The sequence below is a fragment of the Drosophila sulfurigaster genome, chromosome X (genome assembly GCF_023558435.1).
Source record: "Drosophila sulfurigaster albostrigata strain 15112-1811.04 chromosome X, ASM2355843v2, whole genome shotgun sequence".
Classification (NCBI taxonomy): Eukaryota; Metazoa; Arthropoda; class Insecta; order Diptera; family Drosophilidae; genus Drosophila; species Drosophila sulfurigaster.
In genome coordinates this window covers 22,301,401-22,327,105 of record NC_084885.1, presented here as the reverse complement: position 1 = coordinate 22,327,105, position 25,705 = coordinate 22,301,401, and the positions used below count along the sequence as shown (strand labels likewise).

The window sequence follows — 25,705 nt, the reverse complement described above, 5'->3', positions numbered from 1 at the left end:
AAGAGTGCATAGAACTTAGCATTAACAGCATATACTAGAGAGAGAGTGTGGGTGTGAGCGAGATAGACCGAGTGAGAGAACGGAAGCTGCTGTGCTACGAAATGAAATAGAAATAAAAACACGTGACACGCTTGCCATTGTATAGTTGTAGTTTTAATTACATATACAAATATATATATGTATATATATATAGTATATATGAGCATCTATTATGTTTACTTATTTTTTCGTTTTGGCAATGAAATTACAGTTTTATATACAATTGTGTGTATTTTTTTACGAATTTTTTTTTCTGTTTTTCTATCGATTGTTTGCAGCCGTTTAACATATTGACGAGTGTTGTGTCTGTGTGTGTTACTACCAACAACAACATCAACAACAACAAGCAAGAACAACAATTAAACGTGTGTGGCCAATTGCCTCTTCCACCCCCGCTTAGCAGCCAGAGCAATATCATCATTATCACCACCTCAAGGAGCAAGCAAATCGAAGCAAGAAGAGTGCAGAGAACAGAAATCAAAAAGCAACAAAAAAGCTAAACAAATCACAATCATCAAGAACAACAACAACAACAAATAATAATAATTATAATAAGTTAATAAATAATAACAGCTACAAAAAATAAAGAGCGCAGCAAAAAAAAACATCTGTGCGAAAATTCGACGCGTGTGACTTTGTGTGTTGTTTTCCTTTTTTTTTTGAACAAAACAAAACTAAACAAAAATATAGTTAAGAAAGAAAAGTTTAAATACAAGTAAAAGTAAAATATAAAGAATAATATACCTAATAAACAATAGCAACAATTCATAATTATAGTACTTTGCGACACGCGCAAAGTGACAAGAAATAAACAATTGATTATTGATTGATAACGTGCAACGTGAGAGCGAGATAGAGCGACTGCAGCGAACGACAGAGCGAGCGAGAGGGAGAGCAACAACAGCAACGTTGTCACCATGAGCGGACGTCCGAGAACATCCTCATTCGCTGAGGGCAACAAACAGTCACCGAGTCTGGTGCTAGGCGGCGTCAAAACATGCAGTAAGTATCATTTCCCACTTTCATTAATCTCTCTATTCACTATTGAAACTTTGCATATTCGCGTTACAATTGCCACTATCCTTAAATGAAGAAAGTACTAATTTCAATAGTTACTAAATCTTTAAAAACTAATTCTCAGTTCATTAAAACGCATTTTCACATTTGCGTTAAAGTTGATGCATATAAAAGTACTTAAAGATGTTTACACTGCTCGAATAATAAGAATGTCCAAAAGTGCTTAAAGATGTTTACACTGTCCGAATGAAGGGAACATCCTAGTAGCCCTTTTCCCTTATTGGGAGTTTCCTTAGCTAAACACAAAAATTAAATCATTTGAGAAAACGCATTTTCAGAGGACGAATGCATTTTTACATTCGCGTAAAGTACTTAAAGATGTTTACACTGCTCGAATGATAAGAATATCCTTAAAGTGCTTAATGATGTTTACACTGAAGATCCTTAAAGTGCTTAATGATGTTTACACTGCTAGAATGATGAAAATATTCTAGTTGGAAGTCCATTTAGCTCAGCACAAAAATTAACTAACTTGAGAGGAACGCATTTTCAGAGGAGGAATGACTAAAGGAGGAGTGACTAAAGATGTTTACACTGCTCGAAAGATCAGAATATCCTTAATGTGCTTAACGATTTTTCACTGCTCGCATATTCTAGTTGTGAGGTCAATTTCCTTTATTGAGAAGGTGACTAAATATTAGCTAACCACAAAAATGACTTAATTTGAGAGGAGCGTGATAAATATAAATATGATATACGTTACTCCAAATAGAACGATATATATACACATAAAATAAGTATTGTGCAATTTATTTTGGAGTAAAAACCAACTAGTCGAATAAAGGGGAAAATCCCATTCTCTGACAAAACTTGAAATTATAGCGATAGTCGTAAAAATAATAAATACTTGGCCCGCTACTATTAAATTAATGGTCTTTGAACTTGGCGTGTCATTACGCTTTGAAAACTTTGCTTAATCATTTTCTGTATTTTTCAAATCATTAGAACAATGAGTTCTGTAGTTTTTTTTTTTAGTATTTGCAAACTTTTCAATTGAAAGTTAAACAAAGTTTTGTGCGTTGGACTTTCTAGACTTCTAGACCTCTTGATGAATCAAACTGAGAATAAGAACAGGGAAATTACAAGGGAGGAAGATATATAGACGAAAGATAAGACTAGAAGTCATTCAATGGAAAGCGAAGTAGTCATTCGCTTAACCCCATTTCCAAGTAAGCAAGTGAGCGAGGGAGAGAAAGAGATGGAATGAACACGATTTAGTAATTGTGTCGTCCGCCTGCCTGATTAATTGTTATCAGCAGCTTTCGGTAATCGTTATCGTCTCTCGCTTATCAGCGGCAATCGAAATGCAACAACAGCTGATTGAACTGCAGTCGCAGTCGCAGCAGCAGCGTCACCTGGAAACCCAAACACCCTCACCTCACCCTCTTCTCCATCACCAACACACACGCCTGCTTCACACACCACCCTCTCTCTCTCTCACTCAATTTGTGACTCTCTCGCGGTTAACCCAATACACCACACCAGGCCAGCTGCTGGTTGCCCAGCACACAAAAAGCACGCGCTGTCAACTAACTAATACTCCCTCCTTACTTTGGCTCCCCCCCTACTGTATATGTCGCTCATTTGCTCTCGCTGCTGCTAATTGTGTGTGAGTGTGTTTTTGTTGTGAGCTTTCAAACGTAGCATAGAAGTAGGTGCGAGCGAGAGAGAGAGAAAGAGTGGTGAGAGAACCACGCGCAGATCCGATCTGCGTTGCGTATTTCATTTTTCTTTCGCTTTTGTTGTTTTGCGCTTTTGCGTTGTTGCATTTCACTTGTGAAACGCACACACACACACACACGCATAAACAACTAATCTATAGAACTAACTGTTTTAAGCAGCAATCAATTTAAAATGTGGTCGAGGGTTGTTGCTCAAGTTGTGAATTCAAAATTGCAAATTAATAATGCCAATTGTCAGCAGCAAACAACATATTTACGTGTATGTGAATGTGTGTGTACACTTATGTTAGTATGTGTGTGCGGGGTTCGCATTTTTTATCATCAGTGGGTCGCGCTGTTGACTAAGCCAATCTCCCCACACACACACACACCTCTTTTTTACCCTTTGTTGATCCGCCCAAGCAGCTGTCGGGAATATTCATTTGCCTGCACCGCCAACCGAGAAGTTCAATCGATTTCACACAAACAAACACACATACACAAGCCCCAAACGCTTACTCACCACAGCCGTGGTGCGACTCTCTTGCTCTCTCTGTCTCTATGGCACAGTTGCAAATTTTTTGTGCTTTGCGTGTGGTGCACAGTGGTGCAATGCAGTCAATAGTGCCGGTCACATAACTGAGCACACTGTGCGCACACCAAAGGTGATGGCGCGCACCGACAGCGACTGCGACGCTGACGTTCAAGTGTCGCTGTTTTGTCTGTTGCTCACCAACAAAAAAAAACATATTTCAACACACATTCACACACACACATGTATACAGGTATTGGAGCTGCTCAGAGTTCTCGCCGCTGTCACCGCATGGCGAGTGTGACGCGCATGCCAGCACAGCGAATTCGCACACAGATACACACACACACACATACAGACCCATGAACGTTTCACCTCGCACGACCTGCTGCCGGGGCTCTTTTGCTCTCCCACTCTCTATCTCAGCTCTACTGTGCTGTGCTCTCTTTCTCTGTCGGTCTCTCTGTGACGTTCTGCCCGTTGGTCGATTACTGAGCTCGCGTGTGCATGTGTGTGTGCGTTTGTGTGTCGACATCTCGACATCGATTCGTTACGTTCGCTGCCGTTTTGGTTTTGCCTTGCGTTTGGCTTGCCTGTTTGCCGTTTGGTTATTCGCCGCTAGATTCGCCGCCAGTGCATACAACAGCAGTTGTATGACGAGTTGATTTTGCCGCTGCTGCCTTGCCTGCTGCTCGCTCGCGTGTGTGTTTGTCTCTCTGTGTGTGTGCGTGTGTGTTTCTTATATTCTTTTTTTTTTTTTGTGTTCGCTCTGGAGACTTTCAGTAACACGAAATTCGTCGAAGTCACGCTGAGAACAACGCAGAAGAAAAAAAAACGCGCGCGCGCTGCGTTCACAACTTCAACAAACTAAATATCTATAGTATATATAAAAATTAAACTATAGTATATAAATAATTTTTGTTATTGTTCAATTCGTTTTTTACCGAGTGTTTGTGCGTGTTTGCGATGTGCCTCTCAAACAAACAACATAACGTTTAACGTATAAAAAATGTGAAGAAAATTTGTTGTTTTCGGCTGTGCAAAAAAAAAGAAGCAGAACAATTTCGCATAATTCTTGCTCACTCTATCTCTCTGTCACACTTATTCGTGGTGGGTAACTAATCTCTCCCCACCCACAACACCCAAAAAAAATAAAAGAAACAAATACAACGAACTGTGTTTTTTTTTCTACTGCTGCTGCTGTGTGCGTGACGTCGTCTTTAGAGTTGGCAGCAGTTAAAAGTGTAACTGTCCCCTCACCATCCCCCCGCAAAGAAAGTTCAACGATAATAACAAAATAAAAACCAAAAAAATAAATAAAACGAAAAACAAAAATTGAAGAACACAACGGCAACGCCACTTGAATAAGAAGGTCAGCAGCGACATCGACGCGCTCTCTCTCGATTCGCTCTTCGTCCTCACGCTCTCGGTCTCGGTCGGTCTCTCTCTCTCAGCTGGCCGCACTGCTGCGGTTGCAGTGGCTGCGCTGCATAGTGTTTTTCTCTTCTTTCGCTTCTACTGTTGACTGGTGAAGGCTACGAGCATGTTGATCAACAGCGGTTCACTGCTTGAAGGTAAAACAACAACAATATCATAAAAAAAGAACGAAAAAAACAAGACAATTAAATAAAAGAAAACTTTAAAAATGCTGTAAAAATAATTACTTTTTAATTGTATCACAAACACACACACACACTCACACAAAGTAGAAGAGTCAGCTGTGTGTTACCTGTTGAAATTGCGCTCTCCCTCACTCTCTTTTTGTAAACATGTGTTTGCATATGTGTGTGTGTGCAGTGCCTTCGTCTCACGTAATTTCTTCAACCTGTCCGCTCTCTTTCGTTTACGTTGTGCACGATGATCGCCTGCAAGGAGTGCGGCGAGTGCAAACGCGAAGGGAAAAAGGAACTAAATTCAATTAATACTCATTATGAATATTCAACGTGTAAGAATGCGAGTGTTGCATAGGCGGCATAAGCATGTGTGCGTGCGTGTGAGCAGGTGAGCGTCTTAATTCAATTTACACGCTGGCCTGCGATGACGTTCAGCCATGGGTAAAACGAAGAGGAGGGGAAGGGGTGGATGATGGCAAGTGGCACGCACAGTGGGGCAATGCTTGTGAAAATAATCGTGCAAAGAACCATTATTAAATTTCATTTAATCAGCGATAAAATATCCTTAATCAATTAAAAATTTGTTGACACTTGCGTCAATTGCTAAGGAGATAAAATAATTGTGCATAATAATAAAAGAACTAACGGTATTTCTTGGACATTATTCAAAATTCATATCTGTATTTGTATATTAAGCAGATTTTCTTATCTCATCTCAGATTCTTTTTGGGGGAATTCCCGTCAATTATAAAATATCAAATAGAGCAATTAAATTAAGGCTTATGTTGTAGATATTCTTAAGATTAAAAAAGTCTAAGAACTAATAAGAAATTGTTTTTACATATGTATTTATAAAAGCAATTTAGTTCTCTTAGACAAGTTGAAATTAACTTTGTTTTTGCAAAATTCAATTTATATTGCTGTATTTTAGGATTTTTACTACTTTAACAGTTTTCAGCATGACTTTGCAATACTTGAAGATTTAAAGGAAGTTCAATTAAATTGTACTTGGCCCCCTCTTCCGTTCTCCCCCACGGCACGACTTTTGCTCGTCTGGAAAGTTCAATGCAATTTGCTGCAAGCAAATGAAATTAACTTTGAAATATGCTTTCAACTACATTAACACACACAGACACACTCACATACACGTATACACGCAACTGTCTGTTTATGTGTGTGTGTGTGTGTGTGTGTGTAATGCATTGCAATGCACATGTGCTTTATGCTCTTCGTCAGCTTTTGCACACAGTGCGCAAAAATACATCAAATACTGACGCGCACTCACTGGAGGGCAAAATACACAAACACATGCACACACACACACACACATACATTTATTCACCTCTCCCTCTCACCGTACGTTAATTTGATCGTGCTGCTCTCGCTTGCTGCGTCATCGACGTCGACGTCAACATCGACATCGGCATCGACGTTGACGTCGACGTCAGCGTCTTTTGGCGTAAACAAGATAATGACCCACATAGAGACAGACGGGGGCGCATACCGTGCGTTAAAGCAAGCGGCGCATTGCAATGCGATGCGATGCGAGTAGAGAAAGATAGAGAGGGAATGCCTATCTCCTTCTCCCACTCACTCTCACTCTAGTGGGTGGTGTGCTTTTCATAAATATTTATTTTATATTCTTATTTATGTATTTACATACCTATATATTGTGTGTGGTACCAACGAACAGCGAACGGCGACCCCCAAACAAAAAAAAATGTGTCCGTCGGTCCGTCCGTCCGTCTACTCCAATTGTGATTCTCATTTATAATTATTCTTGCTTTTTTGGCTGCTTGCCAAATTGTTGCCCTAATTTATGCATTTTATTAGTGTAATTTATGAAAATTCACAAAATATCATTTCGAATGGTATTTTTCAATGTGAATATCCTGCAATAGCTTTGTGCAATGTCATGTTGAACTCGAGCTGTGCGAATTCCAGGGTATATATGTATATAAATATGTTTTTGGGCCAATGCACTCCAAAGGTGATGATCGCAAAGTTCAAATTAAATATCTAATTTCACTGATTAACTTTTAATTGTGTATTACAATATATAGAATGTTAATTTTGCGATTTAAAGTGTTAAAATTCTAAATTACTTGAACATATATGTCAAAAATATTTCATGAAAGTATATATTTCATTATTTGCCGAACCTTTTTTTTAATATTAACGGATGTATCTTAATTAACCGCAATAGCTTTAATATAACGCCAATGTCTGCATAATTTTTATACCCGTTACCTATAGGGTAGAAGGCAATTATAACTTTGTGCCTCCATGAAATGAATATAATAGGCTAAAGAAGGCACCTACGACTCTATAAGGTGTATACATATATTCTTGATCAGCCATTGCTGTCTGTCCGCCGGTATAAGCACCTATATTTGACTGACAATCTGGTATATTTTGTACTCTATGCTATATTTTGAATAAAGTACTGTATCAATATACCAAATATAGCATTCCGTATATTTTAGTATGGTATATTGATCCGGTATATTTTCTACTCTATGGTATATTCATATATATATACGAAATATAATTTAGTATATTTGTGGTAAATTTGATATATTTTAAGAATAATACTGCTTTTATGGTATCTCACAGTCGAGCACTTACGACTGTAGAATTCTTACTTGGTTTTTTAATATTCTTATGTTTTTAAATTTTGTCAACATGAGGTTTATGCTCAGTAAACTCGTTTTGATTTGTCGAAATTTCCCTTTGAATCACAATCGTATTTTCTCTCGTAATTCTCATCATCCCCCTGAATTGAAGATATCCAAAAAACTTCGTTACCCACAATAAATTGCTGGGGACGTAAAGCAAATTTCGAATGAACTATTTTCGGCATTGAATTCAGAAGTCACAACCACAAAAAAAAAGAAGAAAAACTCCACAAGGAAACAACTGAGGCAAATACACATTATACACATACACACACACACACACACACACATACACAGATATATGTATATATTATATTCTATATATTATATACAAAGTCAGTCGAACGAAGAAAAGCTTTCAAAACGGCCGCCAACCGTGCAGTGAAGGTGAAGGGAGCCTCTCGTGTGGGAGGCACCACCGCCAACACGACCAAATTTGCCACCACAAGTTCAAGCAAGCAAGTAACTCCCCTGCCCCCCGTTCCCGCCCCTCTGGTTACCAGCCAACACACCACCTCAGTTCGCAACTTTGACAAGCATTTTGTGCAGAATCTTTCGGGTTCGTAACTACTTATAATAATAATAACTATCATTCATTAATCATCATTTTATTTGCACTACAATAATAATCATTTTTCCCTTTCTCTTTTCAGGTAAGTTGACCAACACTCTTTTCATTTATCGATAAATAACAGTTATTGCAAGTGCGGGTAAGCGAGCAAATTTTTTTAACAAACACGAAAGCTTTTCATATATCGCCGACAGAGCTTAAAAGCTCAACACCCTAAGCTAAGCTGCTTTTAAGTCGCTTGGTAGTGAAACTTGGATAAAATATATAAATAGCGATGTGGCTAGAAAGTCGATAATATATTTTATTTTAAATACGTTTTAAATTCTTGCCAAACATTGATAAGATTGACGATTCTGCATATTTGATTAGATATTTTTCCTTTGTTGAATTAAGTATTTTTGTCGTTTGTCGTGTTGCAATCTGCATTGAAAATCCATGTCGAAATAACACACCCAAAGCTCGTCGGCCAATGGATTGCAATAAATATATATAAAAATAAAATAGTCCAACGCCTTGAGAATGAAATAGTATCAATGGCAATCAAAACACAAAGCAACACCAACAAGCAAACGTAACATTTGCTCGAGGCAATGCAATTTTGTTTGTGGATTTTGTGTCGCATACTTTTAGGCGTCACACGAAATTCGAGCGCCGGCAATTTGTTGTTGTTGTTGTTTTTTCTGTTACTGTCTAACTGCAGGTGTCCTTTGCATTGTTGTTGTTGTACTTTTGGTTGAATCATTCGGCAAAAGCCACGCTTCGTGTTGCGGTTGTGTTGTGCTGTTACCTAATTATAATTTCCATTGCGGCTTCGTCGGCGTCGACGTCATCTAATTGAATGCTACACAAGTTACCGCAAGTCACGCTCACTAGCACTCACACACACACACATGCACACTGCCTGCTAGCAAGAATTTCTAGCATGTGCTCTTTTTTTTTTTCGGCCAGTGAGCGCACTTCACTTTACTCCGCTCTCTCTCTCTCTCACTTGGCGCTCTCTCTATTTCGCTCCATGGCGCGCTCTCTCGCCACCGCCTGTGTGCTTTGCTTTGCGTCGTGTGTGGATCAACAACGTTCAATGCTCCAGGGCAAAAGAAAAAGAAGAAAAAAAAAGCACAGACAAGAAAGTTACAGTTAAGTGTACTCGACTGCCAAATACCCATACTACATTTTTCGGAAATACAAAAACAAAAGGGACATAAGTTTTCTCCATTATTTTATTTTTATTATTTTTGCCATCTGCTTGTTACATATATTTTCGATTGCCGACAACTTGTCATACCCACTTACAGCATATGCGGAACGAGCAATAACACACGCACACATATAAGAGCAGCGGCGTTGGCGTCGCTGCCGTCGTCGTAGCTGCGTCTGGGTTGAAGCGGCAAAATGTTTAGTTCAATCGCGTTGAATCTACCGAACTGGCGTATACGTACTTTCGTCGCCTTCGCCGTCGTCTCGTCTCGTGTGTCTTCGTTTCTCGTAGTCGAGTTGAGTCTTTTTTATTTTTGTCGTCGTTTTCGTTTTCGTCTTTGCACATTTCGCTTCGTTACGTCTGCACACGCCGTCGCCGCCCCCCTTCTTATTCATACACCTCCTCACCGCATAGCGTTGTTGCTCTCAAACGGAGCGCTCTAAATCGTACAACAAAAAGGAAAAAAAATATACATGCATAAAAAAAGCAAAAAGTTAACGAAGCAGTGAGAAAATGAAATGAAATAATTATACTTAAAGTGAAACAACAAACGTTTATACTTTTTTGCATATACTTTTTTTTTGGTTTTTTTTCTAAATAAAATACTCTACTTTATTGTTGTTGTGGTAATTATTTATTGTTAATTGTGTGTAGTGCAGTGTAATTGAATACATGTACATATGCATATGTGTATATGTATTTGTATATTTAGCAAAAATGAAAAAAGCCAAATGCTTATTCTAATTCAATTTTAATGTTATTAGATTCAACTTTTTTTTTCGCTTTGCCATTTGCTTTGATTTCACAATATATGGAAAGTAGAAATAGAAAGAGAGAGAGAAAACAAATGTTTAAAACAACAGCAACAACAAATGCACAAATGTTGCTTTTTGGATGTCAATTGAAATGTTTGGCTGCTCATCAAAATTCTCGATAAACGTCTATATGATCGATTAATTGGTAATTATTCCCTGGAAAGTTCTCGAAAGCGTTTTGGCGGCGAACAAGATTTTTGGGGGCCTGGCTTTTGCATGGATGTGAAATACTTAAGTTGAGTTTACATTCGAAACAATTTTGCGGATGGAAACTTCTGGCAAAAGTTGGGAGTTTTAACAATCGTTAATCGATTAAATTACTTTGGTTTGTTCGTTTGAAAATTGTGACATTCGATTTGTCTTTTAATAGAAACGTTGAATCGATTACTTTGCTAGTTCTATTGCAAATGTGTCGTAGTATTGAGCTTTTGTCAGTCAATCAATGGACCATGTAATCTCTTCTCCACCTCCGTCTGACTCCCCTTTCGTTACTCCCACCAAAACGGCATTCAACAAAAATTCATCAATGGAAAAGTTTGCAATAATGCCATCTCGCTCGCACGCCACGCAACAAGTGAGCAAAAAATAAAAGAAGAGAAGCAAAAGAAATAAAACACGCCAGCGTCGCTTTGGTAGCAGCAGCGCAGCGTCTTCAAACCAGTTTCGTTTCACATTGTTGTTGTAGTGGTAGTTGTAATTGTTGTTGGTGTTGGTGCTGCGCCTGCGCGCTAATTGGGTGGCTTTTGCTAGCGAGTCAATCGTTAAAGTGTCTTTCCATCCCATATCATTCCATCCTTCTTTCACTCACTCATTATTACTTTTTGCAGAGGCTGATCTCTGCATGCGAAGAAGTTCTTTGAGTGAGTGAGTGTGTGCGGGGCATGGGGAGGGGAGGGCGTGCAAGTACGTGCATGCAATTTCATATTGGCGACACACGCACCCAGACAAACACACACACACATATGCACGCATACTTGCAGACAAGCGCATGCCTTGGGCCAAAAGTGAATTATTCATGTTGTTGCTGTTGCGTTGTGTGTTGCCAGTGGAAAATTCCCAAAAAAAATTCGCATGAACTGGGGCTCCGTCGCATGTGTGTGTGTGTGTGTGTGTTGCCGGCGTGTTGTCGTTGCGCCCCCCCGGACCTCCCTTCTCGGCTATCCTCAGGCACAAAGCAGAAGTCAAGTCAGTCAACGTCTCTTTTGTTGTTGTTGCCTTTGCGCGCTCTTTCGCTTCATTTTTTTCTTTCTTTCTTTTTTTTTTGTAGCTTGTTTCTTTTTTTGTACATTTTTTTTATAAAAATAGCACAGACGAAGAAATGTTTGCATACAACAACGACAACAACAACAGGAGCAGCAAGAAGAAGCAGCAACAGCATTTCGTCTGCTGCTCATTTTCATGCCGACGCTTTTGTTGCTTTTAAAACAATAAATTTGCATAAACTGTGCAATTTCTCTTGTGCGCTCTCGCGCTCTCTGGCTCTGCTCTCTTTGGACGCGCACCCACGCGCAAAATGTGTCAATGGTTCAAGGCAGCAGAGTAGAGCGTCGATCGGCGATGCTTTGCTTTGGCGTCGACGTCGGCGTTGTAAGCGCAAACGCAAAAAAAAAGCTTGAGCCAAACACACACGTAAAAGCTCCCTAGGCGAGCTTTAATTTTTGCACTACATCGCTCTCTCGCTCTGTCTTTCGTGCAATGTTGCGTGCCGCTCTCACATGTTTACTTTTTTTTTTGTTGTTTCTTCTTCGATTTTGTTTATTGCGCTCTCTGCGCTCGGCGTTTCATTTCTCACGCGTTCCATGCCAAAAATGTGCAACTGCTGCCCTTTTTTTTTCAGCTTCTGCTGTCGTTTTATAAATATTTTCATGTGTGTGCGTGTGAGCGAACTTGTTGTTGTATTTATGGCATAATGACGCTAATGATGACGCCCATAAGCGAATGCGAATTTCAACTTGTTTGCGATTTCTCACGCCCATTTTTGGAGCTGCAGCTGGAACAACTGCAAACCAGAAACAGAAACATTTGCAAAAAATAACAACAACAACAACAAAATACATTCGATAGCATAATACGACAAAGCAAGTGCAGCAAACACGCCCCGATTCGCGATTTGACAACAGAAGGGAATTTCGTTTTGTTTTTTTTAACGACATTTTCCGGCGTCTGAAGACGACGATCCTCGATAAGTCGATCCTCTTTATTCGCCCCTCGTTTCGATTGGCAATTAAAAGGCACATATTTCTCTACTCAAGGGAATGCCGAAAAAAGCACAGCGTACTGCAATGTTTCATTCCGGGCGTTCCACTGCTTTATTGCATTATTGTGTGTTGGCAACTACGTGATCAACAAAATACCTTTAAATTCTAATTAATTATGCATTATTCATAATATGTGCAGCTCGAAACGTATGAATACCCTGCACATGATGCACCAAACGGGTATGATGGGGAACTGAAAGTGCATATGAAAATATTCCATGGTATTAAAATAGTCTTCAATCGAATTTTGTTAACTATTTGGCATACTTTTAGTTGGTTAAGTTTATAAAGTATTTATTAGTCAGTCAGTTATTAAATTCATATCAAATTTTCTTGTTCTTTTGCCTTGTTTTTTTTTGCTTCATGTTCACGGCAAAGTTCATGCCAATTTTACAAGGTAGTTAAACTGCGCAAAAACAAAAATAAAAAAAATCAAGAAATCGATCACATTTCAAAGTGGAACATGAGAAAATGCCAACAAAAATCAAATTGTAAATTTGAAGTTTTTGCTGTGGAAACGAAACATGTTTCGTTCCAATTGTGGCATTCGACTGGTTTTTTTTTTTAATTTATTTTTTCTAGAGTTATGGGCATAGCCAGTTGCTGTTGTTGTTGTGGTTGCAATTGTTTCATTCCACTTGTTGTAGGTGAAAATAATTAACTTTATCTAGAAAATGTCGCGAGAGTTAGCGGAGCAGGGGAATGCGAGGGAATGGAACACGCAATTGTTTTGTTTTTTGTTCGTAGTCGTTGTCGATGATGCATTTTGCGGAAATTTTCTACGCTTGTGTTTTTTAATTAATGCGAGACATGTGTTAAGAGCTATTGAACTTGCGGTTTTTCCATTTTCCTCGCCAGCCCCACAAAGCGCCATAAATCTAGTTGTAAAAAGACAGAGGAACACTTGAGTGTAATTTCATTTAAATGTCATTCATTTTTGCTTAACCTTTTGTGGTAACGATAGCGATAGACGATAAACGATGAACGATCAACGATATACGATACATTTAGCGCATTTCAAGTGTCTTTGGCTTTGGCTTTGATTGCTTTGCGGTTCTTTTGTTATTGCGTCAATTCGCGTTGAGGCCAGCGACTTGACTTGGCTTTGGCTTTGGCCAAAACCAGTTCAAAAAAGATATATACACACATACATACATATATATATATATCAACCCCCTGCATTCTCCGCCCTCCTCCCTATGGACAAGGCCGTCAACGATTAACACAAAGTCCGATGGCCGCCGGCGGTGCGAAACGTTTAGAAAGTTACCAGAGAGTTATTTGCAGTTTGATTGATTTGTGCGGCCAAGCAATCCCTCCCCTCCCCTTCCCTCTCCTCCCTCCCTACCACAGAGTCTCCTCCTCCTTCGTGTACACCTGTCAGCTACAGTTATGGCTACGGCTAGGGTTAATGGCTTTTTGCGTGAAATTCATTTAAAATGGGAGGCAAGAAAACAAAATAAACCATATATGCTAAACTTTTGCACTGTTTTTGTTGGCCTTGGACTTTAGGCTGCGGTTCGTCCGGTTTTTATGCTCCTCTAATCGATCAAACCGCCCAAAAAAAAAGAATTCGCCACAAACAATTGAGATAAAAATAGACGACGTTTGTATCCATTTTTATTACACCTTCCGCTCGCAATTATCGCCTTTCTTGGCTATTTTTAAAATGCAAACTCGAAATACAAATTGTGTGATTCGGTCGTGTGCCCAGAGCGTAGTATTTATTGTCTAATGTGTTTGAAGAGGGATGAGATTGTGACTTCTTTTTTTTCCATTTTTGTTAATTATTTTTAGCATTTTGCCACGCGTGTGTGAAACGCATTTGTATACATCATATATCGTCCGTGTCACATGATCGGCAATTGATTTGGGGGTATTTGGTGGGAAAGAAAAGGAAACTTTCCAGTCTGCTGCACATTGTGTAAAGATACCAATGTGGAACGTGCGAAATGGAACAACAAAAGACCTGCAAATATTTTTGTGTGCTGCAATTAGCGAATGGCATCGGCTGCCTATCGAAATTAGCACATCTCTAATGGGCGAGTGTCATTCATTTGCTTCTGCTCCTCTTCTTCATCATCGAGTGCAAATTAATTTAGCACGATTTGTTTGCGATGGGAAACGATAGAGAATGAAATGCGCACGCTCGCCGCAGCCGTCGCTGCCAAATCAATTCGTTTCCTCCTCTTGTAAGAGGAAACACTTGAAAATGGAACAGCAAAAATAATGATTACGACTGTGGAAACTTTTCATTAGCGCACTCAAAAGGATCTTTGCTTTAATTTTCCGCTGTTTATTGTGTGTTGTCTCACATCCCGCGCATTCCGTTTCGATTCTATTGTGTTCCCAATGCCCAATTAGCACTTTGTTATTTATATGTCAAAAAAATCTCCATGCACATATTGATTTTCCGCTTCTGCTCTTCTGAACTTCGGACTTGGGGGAACACACACAGAAAACTTTGGCAAAGTTTAAATTGAATATTTTTCCATTTGCCTAAACAATTAACAGCTGCCATTTTATTTTTCTTAATTTACTTTTTATTTTTGTCTCGCTCTGTCCATCTCTTTAATATATGCGCGTCACGTGCACACACGACGAAGACGGTGATGATGATAACACGAAAAGTCATCAACACCCAAAAACCACCCACAAGCGCATTACGTGCTTAGCTATATAGCTAGATAGTGCAAGAGAGTCAGAGAGAGAGAGAGAGGCAGACAGTCAGTCTGTGTAGTATTGGAAAGCACTTTGTGCGAGGAGTGTTGCGCAAGTGCACTCGAGAAAGTGGGTCTAGTAATCTTATCTGCTGTTGCAGTGTGTCAAGAGCTAGCAGAAGCGGGGGCAATGTAATCAAAATGCTTTGCTTTGTGTGGGGTAACAGCAATTAATTAATGTGCAGCTAGTGTTGGTAAATGTCGAAATTTTGAAAACTTGTTTTCGGTTGAAATTTCAATTATACAATTTACAGTAACACCAATAATTTAATGTGTCAGTGTTGGTAAACGTCGAAACTTTGAAAACTTGTAAGATTTCAATTGTAAACCTTCCACTAACAGCAACTAATGTTGGCCAGTGTTGATAAACGTTGAAAATCTGAAAACTTGTAAGCTTTCAATTCTACAAGTTACAATATCAGCAATTAATTAATGTGACCAGTGTTGTTAAACGTTGAAACTTTGATTTAAATTGCACAATTTACACTAACGGTGTTTTGAAACTGTCCAAAATGATTATTGCCGGACTATTGCGCTGCCAGTGTTGATAAATGCCACTTGAAAGTGAAGTGAGCTAAATTCCAGAGCAGCTGCCACGAGCATTTTGCAATTTACATTTCACAATTTCTGTGGAATGCATTCGAAATGTCAAACTTAACATTTCATTTTCATCGTGTGACCTTATCAACACTAACACACACACGCATACTTGCACCGCATTTACAGTTAGCCGCAAAGCGGGAGAGAAGGAGAGAGAGAGAGTTCGTCACAATAATGTTTTCTTATCAGCAGCAGTGTTGACTGCACTCTCTGTCAGCTTTGCTTTGCGTATGGCTTCGCCTTTAGCTTCGCTTTGCAACTTTGACTACGACTTTACATGTTTTACACGCACACTCTCTCTCTCTCTTTCGCTGTCCGTCTGTCTAACTGTGCGTATTATTGACCTTTGTGTAGCGACACATTTATGTGAAAAGAAAACTTTCGTCGTCGAAAACTACAACTTTAAAAGTTATTGCCGATTGTCGGCAGCGCAGTCGATGTCGACGCAGTGAACGTTGCCGGTTGACGCAAACGCAGCTACGCATTGCGTCATTTGACTGACATAAGAAGCAGAGAGCGAAAGAGAATTGAATGTGCTGTGTGTGCGTGTGTGCGTGAGGAGGGAGAAGAAGAGCGCGCGCCGTGAGAGAGAGCATCGGCATTTGGCGCTGCTGCTGCTTCTGTTTCTTTTTTTTTTTCTTGCTTACTTTAGTTTCGGTTTTTTTTGGGGCGCACACGATGATGACGCATGGCCCAGTCATTCACTTCGTCGTCAGAGCGAGCGAGAGGAAACGAGTGAGAGAGTGGGAATGGGAACATTGGAGCGTGATTGTGGACGAGTGGGAGTGCAAGTGGGAGGGAGAGGGAGAGTGAGGCTGACAAAGGCGGGTCAGGGTAGGCCCGGCAAACTATAAATATTTGTGTGTGTATATATACTACATAAGGAGGGAGACGCGATTCTGAGAATTATTATGCGCTGCGTAAAAGGAAAATCAATTTTCGCTTTTTAATTGAAGCATTTAAAGCAAATGAAATGCCAAGCACCCTCTCGCTCTCTCTCTCTCTCTGCCATTCGATCGTGGCTCATGGAGATCGTCTCAATGCCGCACGCGACATCCACCAGTTGTTGGTATAACACCTACTCTATGCGTGTGCTCCGTTTGTGTTTGTATGCGTGCCTTCAAATTGGCTGATGCAATTAATAACTCAGCTTGCGAGCGCCGCAAATTCATCAAAACAAATTTAGCAGAAGCGAGAGGCCGCGGGAAAGGCCACAACATAAATTGTAGAGCGTGTTTTTTTTTGGTTTTGGTTTTGGTTTGTTATTGAAAGGGTATTGTTGTGTAGTAGAGCGAGCGAGAGGGAAGCAATTGGTATTTCTGTGTGTCATACACACACACAGCATTTAGTCAGCAAAGCTTACGGATCAGGTTCGGTCGAAACTCCTCCGCGTCGAAAGCCGGAGTCAGAATATAGCTTATGAATCAGCCAACAAAAATGGGAGACAGACAGACTGATAAATGACCGAGAGCAGACTAACCGTAATGCCGGATGGGTATTCCCCTGATTAAAATAACGAATAACAAAAAATACTATTAAAACGGAAATATGCGAATTTTATGCTTATCGATAATTATTGAGAATGGGGTATTTATGATATTCAATTGGGTGTGATAATAAACAGTTCTGAATGAAAATCATAATTTGCGAAATTTATAAGTAATTAATCGAAGAGTTATTGAGAAGAAGTTGAGGATTTCCATTAGCCTTAAGTTCAAAATGAATTATGAAAATGAAATGGAAATTGTCAACAGCAATTTCCCTTTCGGGGGCTGAATGGCAAGTCATGCGAATACAAAGAAAAACAAGTAAGAAAGCTACAGTCGAGTGTGCTCGACTGTGAGATACTTAATGAAAGCAGAACAATGCGGTATTTAAAATATACCGAATTAGCATACCGTAAAATGTTGAAAATACGCCAAATGCTATATTTGGTATTTTAATACAGTACTACATTCAAAATATACCATAGTGTGTAAAATATACAAAATTGTCAGCCAAAGCAGCTAAGATTTAGGCTTATACGGGCACACAGACATGACTGATCGAGAATATATGTATATACTTTATATGGCCGTAGATACCTCCTTCTGTCTGTTACATACTCATTTCATGGAGGCACAAACCTATAATACCCTTCTACCCTATGGGTAGCGTGTTAAAAAATTAAGCGAGAAAAAAAAAGAGAAAAATAACTCGACTAACGAATGCACTTGGAATGACAATTGTTGAACCATTTGAACTAGTTTCTCAATTGGATGCTTGACAACTCTTCAAGAGTTGCGCCAAAAGAGGGGAACCACTTTTGTTTTGTGGGTGTGCGAGTACTGTCTGTCTGTGTGTGTGTGTGTGTGTGTGTGTCTGTGTTTGTTGAGTCATGGAACAACAACAAAAAGCGCTGACATTATGTAAATTTATTGTGAAGCGAGAAATCTTTTATACTCTGTAATGTGCAATGCCTGATAATTATTATCTGCGTCGTCGCCTCTTTTTTTTTTATTATATTTTATTATGATTATTGTGTAGTTGTTGTTTACAGTTCGTCGTCATTGTTTTTGTTTACGGATTTTGTTTTTGTCAATCATGCAAAACATCATCTGTTGCAGCTATTTGCAATCCCGTCTCCTCTGCCCCTGCCCCCGTTCAACTTAATTCTAATTAAACTTGCCACTGAGCAAAGCACTCTAGATATGCGCTTTCCATGTTCTTTGCAACACGGGAAAGTACTTAGGGGCAAACGCAAACGAAACCCAGTTGCCATAATTAATTGCCTTTGTTCGCTATTTCATTTTCTATTTTTTGCGCTATTCGCCTAATAAAAATTGAACCATTATTATATTATTTTTGCTTGATTAATTAACGTGAATTTTGCATTTAGCGTTTTTAGATAAGATTAGTCTAACGATTCCTTCCTTCCACCTTCATCAGCAACCTCATCGCTGTATTGCTCAATATTAATATAATAATGATATGCCAAACTGTGTGGAGCGCGGAACGTTGGCAATGGAACATCATGGGGTGGTGGTGGTAATCAATGCTGCATATTTTTGCCACCTGTTTTCTGCTATCTGCAGTGAAATTCATCGCAAAAGGCGCCTCATTAGTTATTTACTTTTTGCAGCGTATTTAATTTCAATTTAATTGCATTTATCGTTAATTGAGGAACTGCGTTGTGTGTGTGTGTGTGTGTTTCACTTTTTATCTAGCGATAATGTCGATTGCATTACATGCGTATTTACTTGTTCCATTCACAAATCAATCAAGCTGCATTCACTTTTCTCTTGTCAGCGACCTTGTTTGCAGTCGGTTTTCCCAGTTGCTTTTTATGCAGTGTTCCATTTCCATATCGTTTCCAAAGTACAGGCCATGATCTGTTTCAATGTAAAGTTGTTTCAGTCTTGTAAGGTTTACTAACTTCTTAAATGGATTAAATATCTTGTTCCATTGCATTTCGTTCCACTTTGAAAAGCTTGATGTTTGGTGGTTATGCATGTTTCATTTTCATTTCGTTTCAAAGGTACAGGTCATAATTTGACCAACTTCTTAACTTGTAGTTTATATTGGGTTTCATTCCATTTCGTTCCACTATGTTCCTTTTCCATTTCGTTTCACTTTAGAATGCACAACATGTGCGCATCGGGTATTTCCAAAGTTTACTTTAAGTTATTACTCTGTGGAATGCACTTTGGATTTGCATTGGGCATTTCCCGTTAACGTTCCATTGCCACATTGTGTGTGTGTGTGTGGAAAACGATGCTCGTCGTTAATCGAAATCGCTCTGGAGTACAAAGTCGCATTGTTTCTAAGTGTATTCATATCACGTTGTCATCAAATTGGGTTAAATAATTAACATATAATTATACTGTTAAACATGTGTCGCCTCCCCTCATCCATCCCCCTTATACGCCACCCATTCCACAATTCCCAATTCCAAGTGTGTTATACATAAGCATACATACTAAATAGCAAGTGTAGTATAATAATAACAGCAACAATAACAGCAACAACAACTATTGCTCATCATCGTAAATAAGTATAAAGCGAGTTTCAACTAAAAAATTATCGCATTTCGTCGAATGTCTAAGACGCAGTTTCAGTTTCCCCATCGAATGTGTGAATGTGAATGTGAATGCGAATGCGTCTTCCAAATGTCTTTTGTGTTGTGTTGTGTTGTGTTCGCTGTCTTTCATTCAACATATGAACGTCAGCAGGCTGGCGCAGTCAGCGCTTCTTTGTTATTGCTCTTGTTGCTATTTGGAACATGACAATGATTATATGTACTTACTTAAAGTACAGTCGGTCGCCTCATTAAAAGACTCGAAACGAAATAAAGTCCAGCAGCAGCGTCCACAAATCGCGTGTTTCATATATCTTTTCCTTTTTTTTCGTTTTTTGTGATTTAAACACCTTTACAAGAAAAAAAAATAAAATAAACCAACCTCTGTTGGTAATAATAAAGTGTGGATCGTATATGGATATAACACAAAAAAGAAAAACCAAATGAAATACATTTCCACTCTTTTTCATATATAGCAATATGGTGGAACGATGGAATGTGGCATGTTCTTTGCCTTTTCTGACGACGTCAACACAACGATTGAGCGTTATGTGCTATGTGTGGTCTCGTATCTTCTTCTTCTGCATTGTTGTGGTCGCTTCTGGCATCGTCTTTCGTTCACTTGTCATTCCCATTGACTTTTGACACCCTGTGTGCGGTGTGATGATGCATGCACAGTGGGTAAACTTTATGAATATGTGCATTATATAATTGTTAAATTATTATTTTATGCATTATTCAACTGTCAACCAAATTCCAATTACTAAAAAAAAAAAAGATTATATACTTTTTCAATATATCCATAAAATTCAAAATAAAAGAAAAGGGACGAGGTGTTTGTAAGTCGAGTAAACTCAGTTTGCTTCACTTTATACTTTGTCTTTTTGTTGTCCAGTTTCATTATTGTTCCTAAAAACTATTATAAATTTTTTTAATTAATAAATCTTAGAACAAGGTATCTGCACGTCGAGTAAACTCAGTTTGCTGTCCCATTATTGTCGTCATCTTATTGTCTTTATCGATTTGCGTGTCACACACACTTTTATGTGTGTGTTTGTGTGTATTTGTTGTCATTTGTCAACAGTTTGCATGCTCAGACAACTAACGGGACACGTTGTAGCCACGCCCCAGTTGTTCCCTGATTATCTATGAACTGCCTGCCGTCTAGTCTGCTTTTGCTCCCCCCCATATTTCCCTTTTGCTTTAAAACCAATTACTTAACAAAGGAGCAATCCCCATTCCTCCCCGATCCGACATATGCAGATGTGTTGAGCTCTGCACATAAAAAAGCAGCTATAGTTTCTTGATGATTCTACATAAATTGGATTCCTTTTGTATTTCTGCTGATGCGCGATTATTTTTGCTGCTTGTTTATCTTTATTTCTAGCTTTATATTCCATATATTGCAAAGTTGTTGAAATAGTTCTTTGAAAAACAAAATATTATTTGGAAACTCTTTAGCTTTTGATACTTTCCGAAACGAAACGTAGATGAAGAAGTTCATTTAAAGAACTACACGATGAAACTCTTCTACAAATATCAATTTAGAAACTCTTTAGCTCGATATTTTCTGAAAGAAATCTTCGATGAAAAAGTTCTTCCACTTTTTGAAGACAAATATCATTTGGATTCTCTTTGGCTTAATATTTTCCGAAACGAATGAATATTTAATTGCAAGTTGATTATTGTTTGTGCACAAGTTTAACCAAAAATATCAAATCGTGTTTGCCTTAATCGCTTTCGCCGAGGTCAACACGAGCCACTAATCGAGACAGCTCCTTGTTGTTCCTGTTGTCCTCCCCATCCCCCTCTCCGTCCCCCATGTTGGAAATCTAGTTATAACCGATAATTGACTGGTTAGCGGTGGCTTGTCAACCAGTTAGCACTGCTTCCAACTCCCTCTTGGTGTTTGGCTTTGTTGTTATCTGGGAAAAGTTCAATTAGCAGCTGCTCGCCCGCCTCTTGGTCAGCAGGTGCTCCTCCAATTCTGTATTTCGATCGCTCTATCAATAGGTAATTGCTTTTAAATGCCAAACGAACGCCTCCTTCTCCTCCCCAAATGCAATTATTGATAATTGACAGTCTGCATGTCTGGCTTTGGTCATTAGGCGACGACGACAAGCGAAACAATTGAGTAGCGATAACAGTTTACATTTCGTTCCATTCCTAGCCCAAAGCTCTTCTTCTTTGGCAAATAATCCCATAACCCCCCCGAAACGAAACAAAAGAAAATCTTTTGTTGTTTCGCAAATGAAATGCAAATATTTTTTTTGCCCCGTCTCTTGGCTTTTGTGATGTTACCTTTTACTTTCATTACGGTTGCGCTCCCATTTCGCCCAGCAGATGGCGCTGCTGTGCCGTAAAACTATTTTCGTATTGCCCCCAGATCGGACAATTTGTCATTTTCTGCCTGCTTTCCTCTCCCCAGTTGCCCATTTTTCTTCTTTTATTGTTTTCTTGCGTATTTGCTGCCTTCTGGCATTATTTTTAGTTGGATCCACGATCATGGGACTTTTTTTTTTTCTTTTTGGGAGCTTGCCAAGCGGCCTAGACCCAAAAACGAAAAACGATAAGAAACAAAGTGGTGGGGACTGTGATATGTACCCTGTAATCAAGTGTAGTTAAAAGTAAAGTGGTCCAGTGGTCATCTAAAATTGTATTACATGAAATTACAGGGTATGATAGAGCACATCAAAGAAGGTTTAGCTTTCGAAGTAAAAGAGACAGTGTGAAATACCCTGTAATCAAGTGTTGGTACAAGTAAAGTGGTGCAGCTTTAAAAATATCCTGCTTACATGAAATTACAGGGTATGTTAGAGCACATCAAAAGGTGCCAAGCTTTCGTCATAGGAATACGAAGTTCCAAGTAACACAACAGTCCCTTTTTAACCTTAACAAACCGCATTTTTAATTGCTGTGAGCATTTCTCAAGAATCGATATGAATGCGCGGGGCCTTGGGAGGAGCGAGAGAGACAGAGAGAGCCAGAGAGAGCAAGACTATGGGTGAGGGAGGAGAAAAAAGTACAGAAGAACAACCCTTGCCTGATTTTCAGTTGCTATTTATACATATTTAACTACTGGCGCCTGCTACACGTGTCGCAACTACACTCGGAACATGCTATATAGAGGAACGAGCCTCCCTCTTTTACCCCCTTACCACCTTTACCTTTATACCCCTGACTGCAAAAACAGAACGTGGAATTATCGACATGCAAGTTCAAGTCCGTCAACACAACAGCAAAGAACACTAACAACAACAACAACAACAGGCGACGACGACTCAACTCATTTGCCATGTAAATTGAAGTTGACTTTTTCCTTTTTTATAATGGTGAGCCCTCACTTTGTAAGAGATAGAGGGAGAGAGAGAGAGAGCGGGGGGAACTTGGGGTCGTGGAACTGGACACGTGGAGCTCAAAAGAAAGACGAAAGTCATTGCCAACGTTGTTAGCCGCACGATTTATGTTTAATAAATAAAAAGCGCGAAAGGGTTGACTCTCCCCTCACCTGTCCGCTCCTCTCCTCTCCCCACAAACAAATCCACTTGTCAGAATGTGTGTATTATGTATACTATGCATATCTAAGTCGTCGTCACTCCCCGTCTACTCTCAATGTCAACCCGATAAAATATATATAATATCTCGAATGAAAAAAAAAAATACAGCTACTAACACACGCCCTAAAAACTGCGCACTTGCTTTTGATACCAACCCGAAGAAGAGAAGGAGGGGAGATTACGACAGTTAAAACAATAAAACACAGGGGGAAAAAGGGGCAAACCGAAGGTAAAGAGAACTCAGACAATTAAGCTAAATGTCAGGTGGTCAGCTTAGGGTCAAATGCTACGTCAAGATGATGATGATGATGAGACTCAACTGCACTTAGCGCGGAGAAAGTGCTTAAATGTCAATGGGGGCTAGCTAAATTATTTAGAACTACTTAGATGCAGGTTCCATCTAATTTGTGTGGTTGATACATATCGAAATTTATTTCATACCTTTTGTGCTACTCTCTTATCGAGTTCTATTGACCTTTCTCGTTATTTATGTGTGTCCTTTTCGTCTGATAATTCTCAATTAGCGCCTGAGAAAGTAGGTTGAGGTTGTCTACTCCCTAGAGCACAGACCTCATATAATGGAAGAAGATGAGTTTGAGCGAACTTGAACATTTCTTAATTGAGTTGGGGCTCTCAAGGTGCTACGGTTATGACCTATGATGGAAAAGGTTTACGAAGGTTGTTGAGTTCTTAGGGGAACTTGCAGAATGTTAACTGAATTGGGACTTCAACCTATATGCAGTACTAGGTTTAGGAAGGTTGTTGGGGGAATTTGCAATATGTTGACAAGCTTTCGCTCTTTCAACCTCTATCCAGTGCTATTCGGTTAAACCCTTTCACCCTACCTGTTCAGCCTCCTTGACACTACAAACAGCCCTTTAGCTTTTGCAATCAGAAATTTAAAACCATCTAAGTACATAGTACTCTTGCTTACTGTGGCTCTATTACGGGACTGTGCATAGCGTCATTTCTTGTTTCATTCCATTTCGTTTCGCTTGCTGACACTCCTTCTAATTTGCGCTAATGCGTCGTTCGACGACGGTCAACGATATTGCGCTGTTGTCGATACAAATGAGCTTCCTTTGAGGAGCCATCTTGCTATTCCTACTACTACCTCCTACCTCCTCCTACCCCCTCCCTGCCAAGTGGTGCCTACCCTTTGCGCCAATCCTTTGTCAACAGTTTCGGTCTTTTGCGTGTGTGCATTGGAAATGTTGGTAAAAGACACAAGCCAAGTGCAAAGCAAGCAAAAGAACTCGGGACAGTCGATGAACGATGGTGGTGGGGAAGAGGGAGAAGGGAGAAGGGAGAAAGAGAAGCAGGGATGAGAAGGTGGAGGTGGAGAGGAGAACACAAAAAAATTTTCCACTGTTTGCACTTGAGCAACGGCGGCAACTGAATGTTGCCTTCTACTATACCATGTTGTTCAGCTTGTTGTTCTCGTTCCTCCTCCTCCTCCTTCTCCTCTCCTTCTTTTTCTTCTGGTTGTTGTTCTCGTTTCTGTGCTGCTAGTTGCGGCTGTTGTTGTTGTTGTTGTTTATACACTCGAGCGCGTTTTTTACAATATGTACATATTTAATAAGTTTAACTTGGCTCCCAGCACCCTTGATATGTGCTACCCTTCCTTCATCCATTTGTTTTATAGTTGAGATTTGTGTTGTAGCGCTTTACAGCTTAAAGACGAATCCCCCCTCTGCCTGCCAGTCTTCTTTGCTATCAGCAATGTGTGTGTTGTGTTTTGATTTAACACCTCCTCATAAATATTCAGTGCTGCAATTGTATATTATTACAGTTAAGACAGCGCTTCAAGAGAGAGAGCACCAATAGTTCGTCTTTTCTTCGCTCCAACTCTGGTTTTTTCGGGTAACAAAGATAAGATAAAACATCGAAGTATAGTAAAAGTCATTGATGAGAAGGAGGACTGCGTCACGCCCCATTTTTGGTGCTGCATTCGCTTGACTGCAGTGTGAACAATAAACGTTTCAATTCCACGCGTTCCACACGCGCGCGCTAAACGACGCCAACTTAATGACTTTCGCTTTTGTGCTTTTATCATCGACGCCCAGCAAAAGCGCGCGTTCTCTCTCTCTCCCTCTCTCAAACGTTCTCGCTGTTGTGTTTCGTTTCATTGCCATTTCGTAGCGCGTTCTCTCATTGTTGTGTGCGTTTGACGTGCGTCAGCAGGCGCCAGCAGCAAGCAGCGACGTCGCAGTCGCTGTCGCGGTCGCCGCTGCCCCGTTTGATAATTTGGAAATTGAGTTTCTGTTTCTGTTGCTGTTGCTGTGTTTTTCAGTTCAATCGCGACCTCAAGAGCGCCCGCACACACATATGT

At 39.6% G+C, this 25,705-nt stretch overlaps 1 protein-coding gene across 4 annotated transcripts in view; it reads left to right on the top strand.

The window, feature by feature from the left end:
- Positions 1-682: 682 nt before the first annotated feature.
- The window catches only part of LOC133847703 (protein kinase shaggy), a 49,913-nt gene continuing 24,890 nt past the window's right edge, over positions 683-25,705 (top strand). Inside the window, exon 1 of one of the 4 annotated variants that reach the window (XM_062282888.1) lies at positions 683-1,041. In XM_062282888.1, the coding sequence (XP_062138872.1) occupies positions 957-1,041 (85 nt within the window). In that variant the 5' untranslated portion in view covers positions 683-956. Of the gene's footprint in view, positions 1,042-4,597; positions 4,884-7,940; positions 8,160-25,705 lie in introns of those variants that run through there. The other 3 variants (XM_062282889.1, XM_062282890.1, XM_062282891.1) reach the window with 3 other exon arrangements.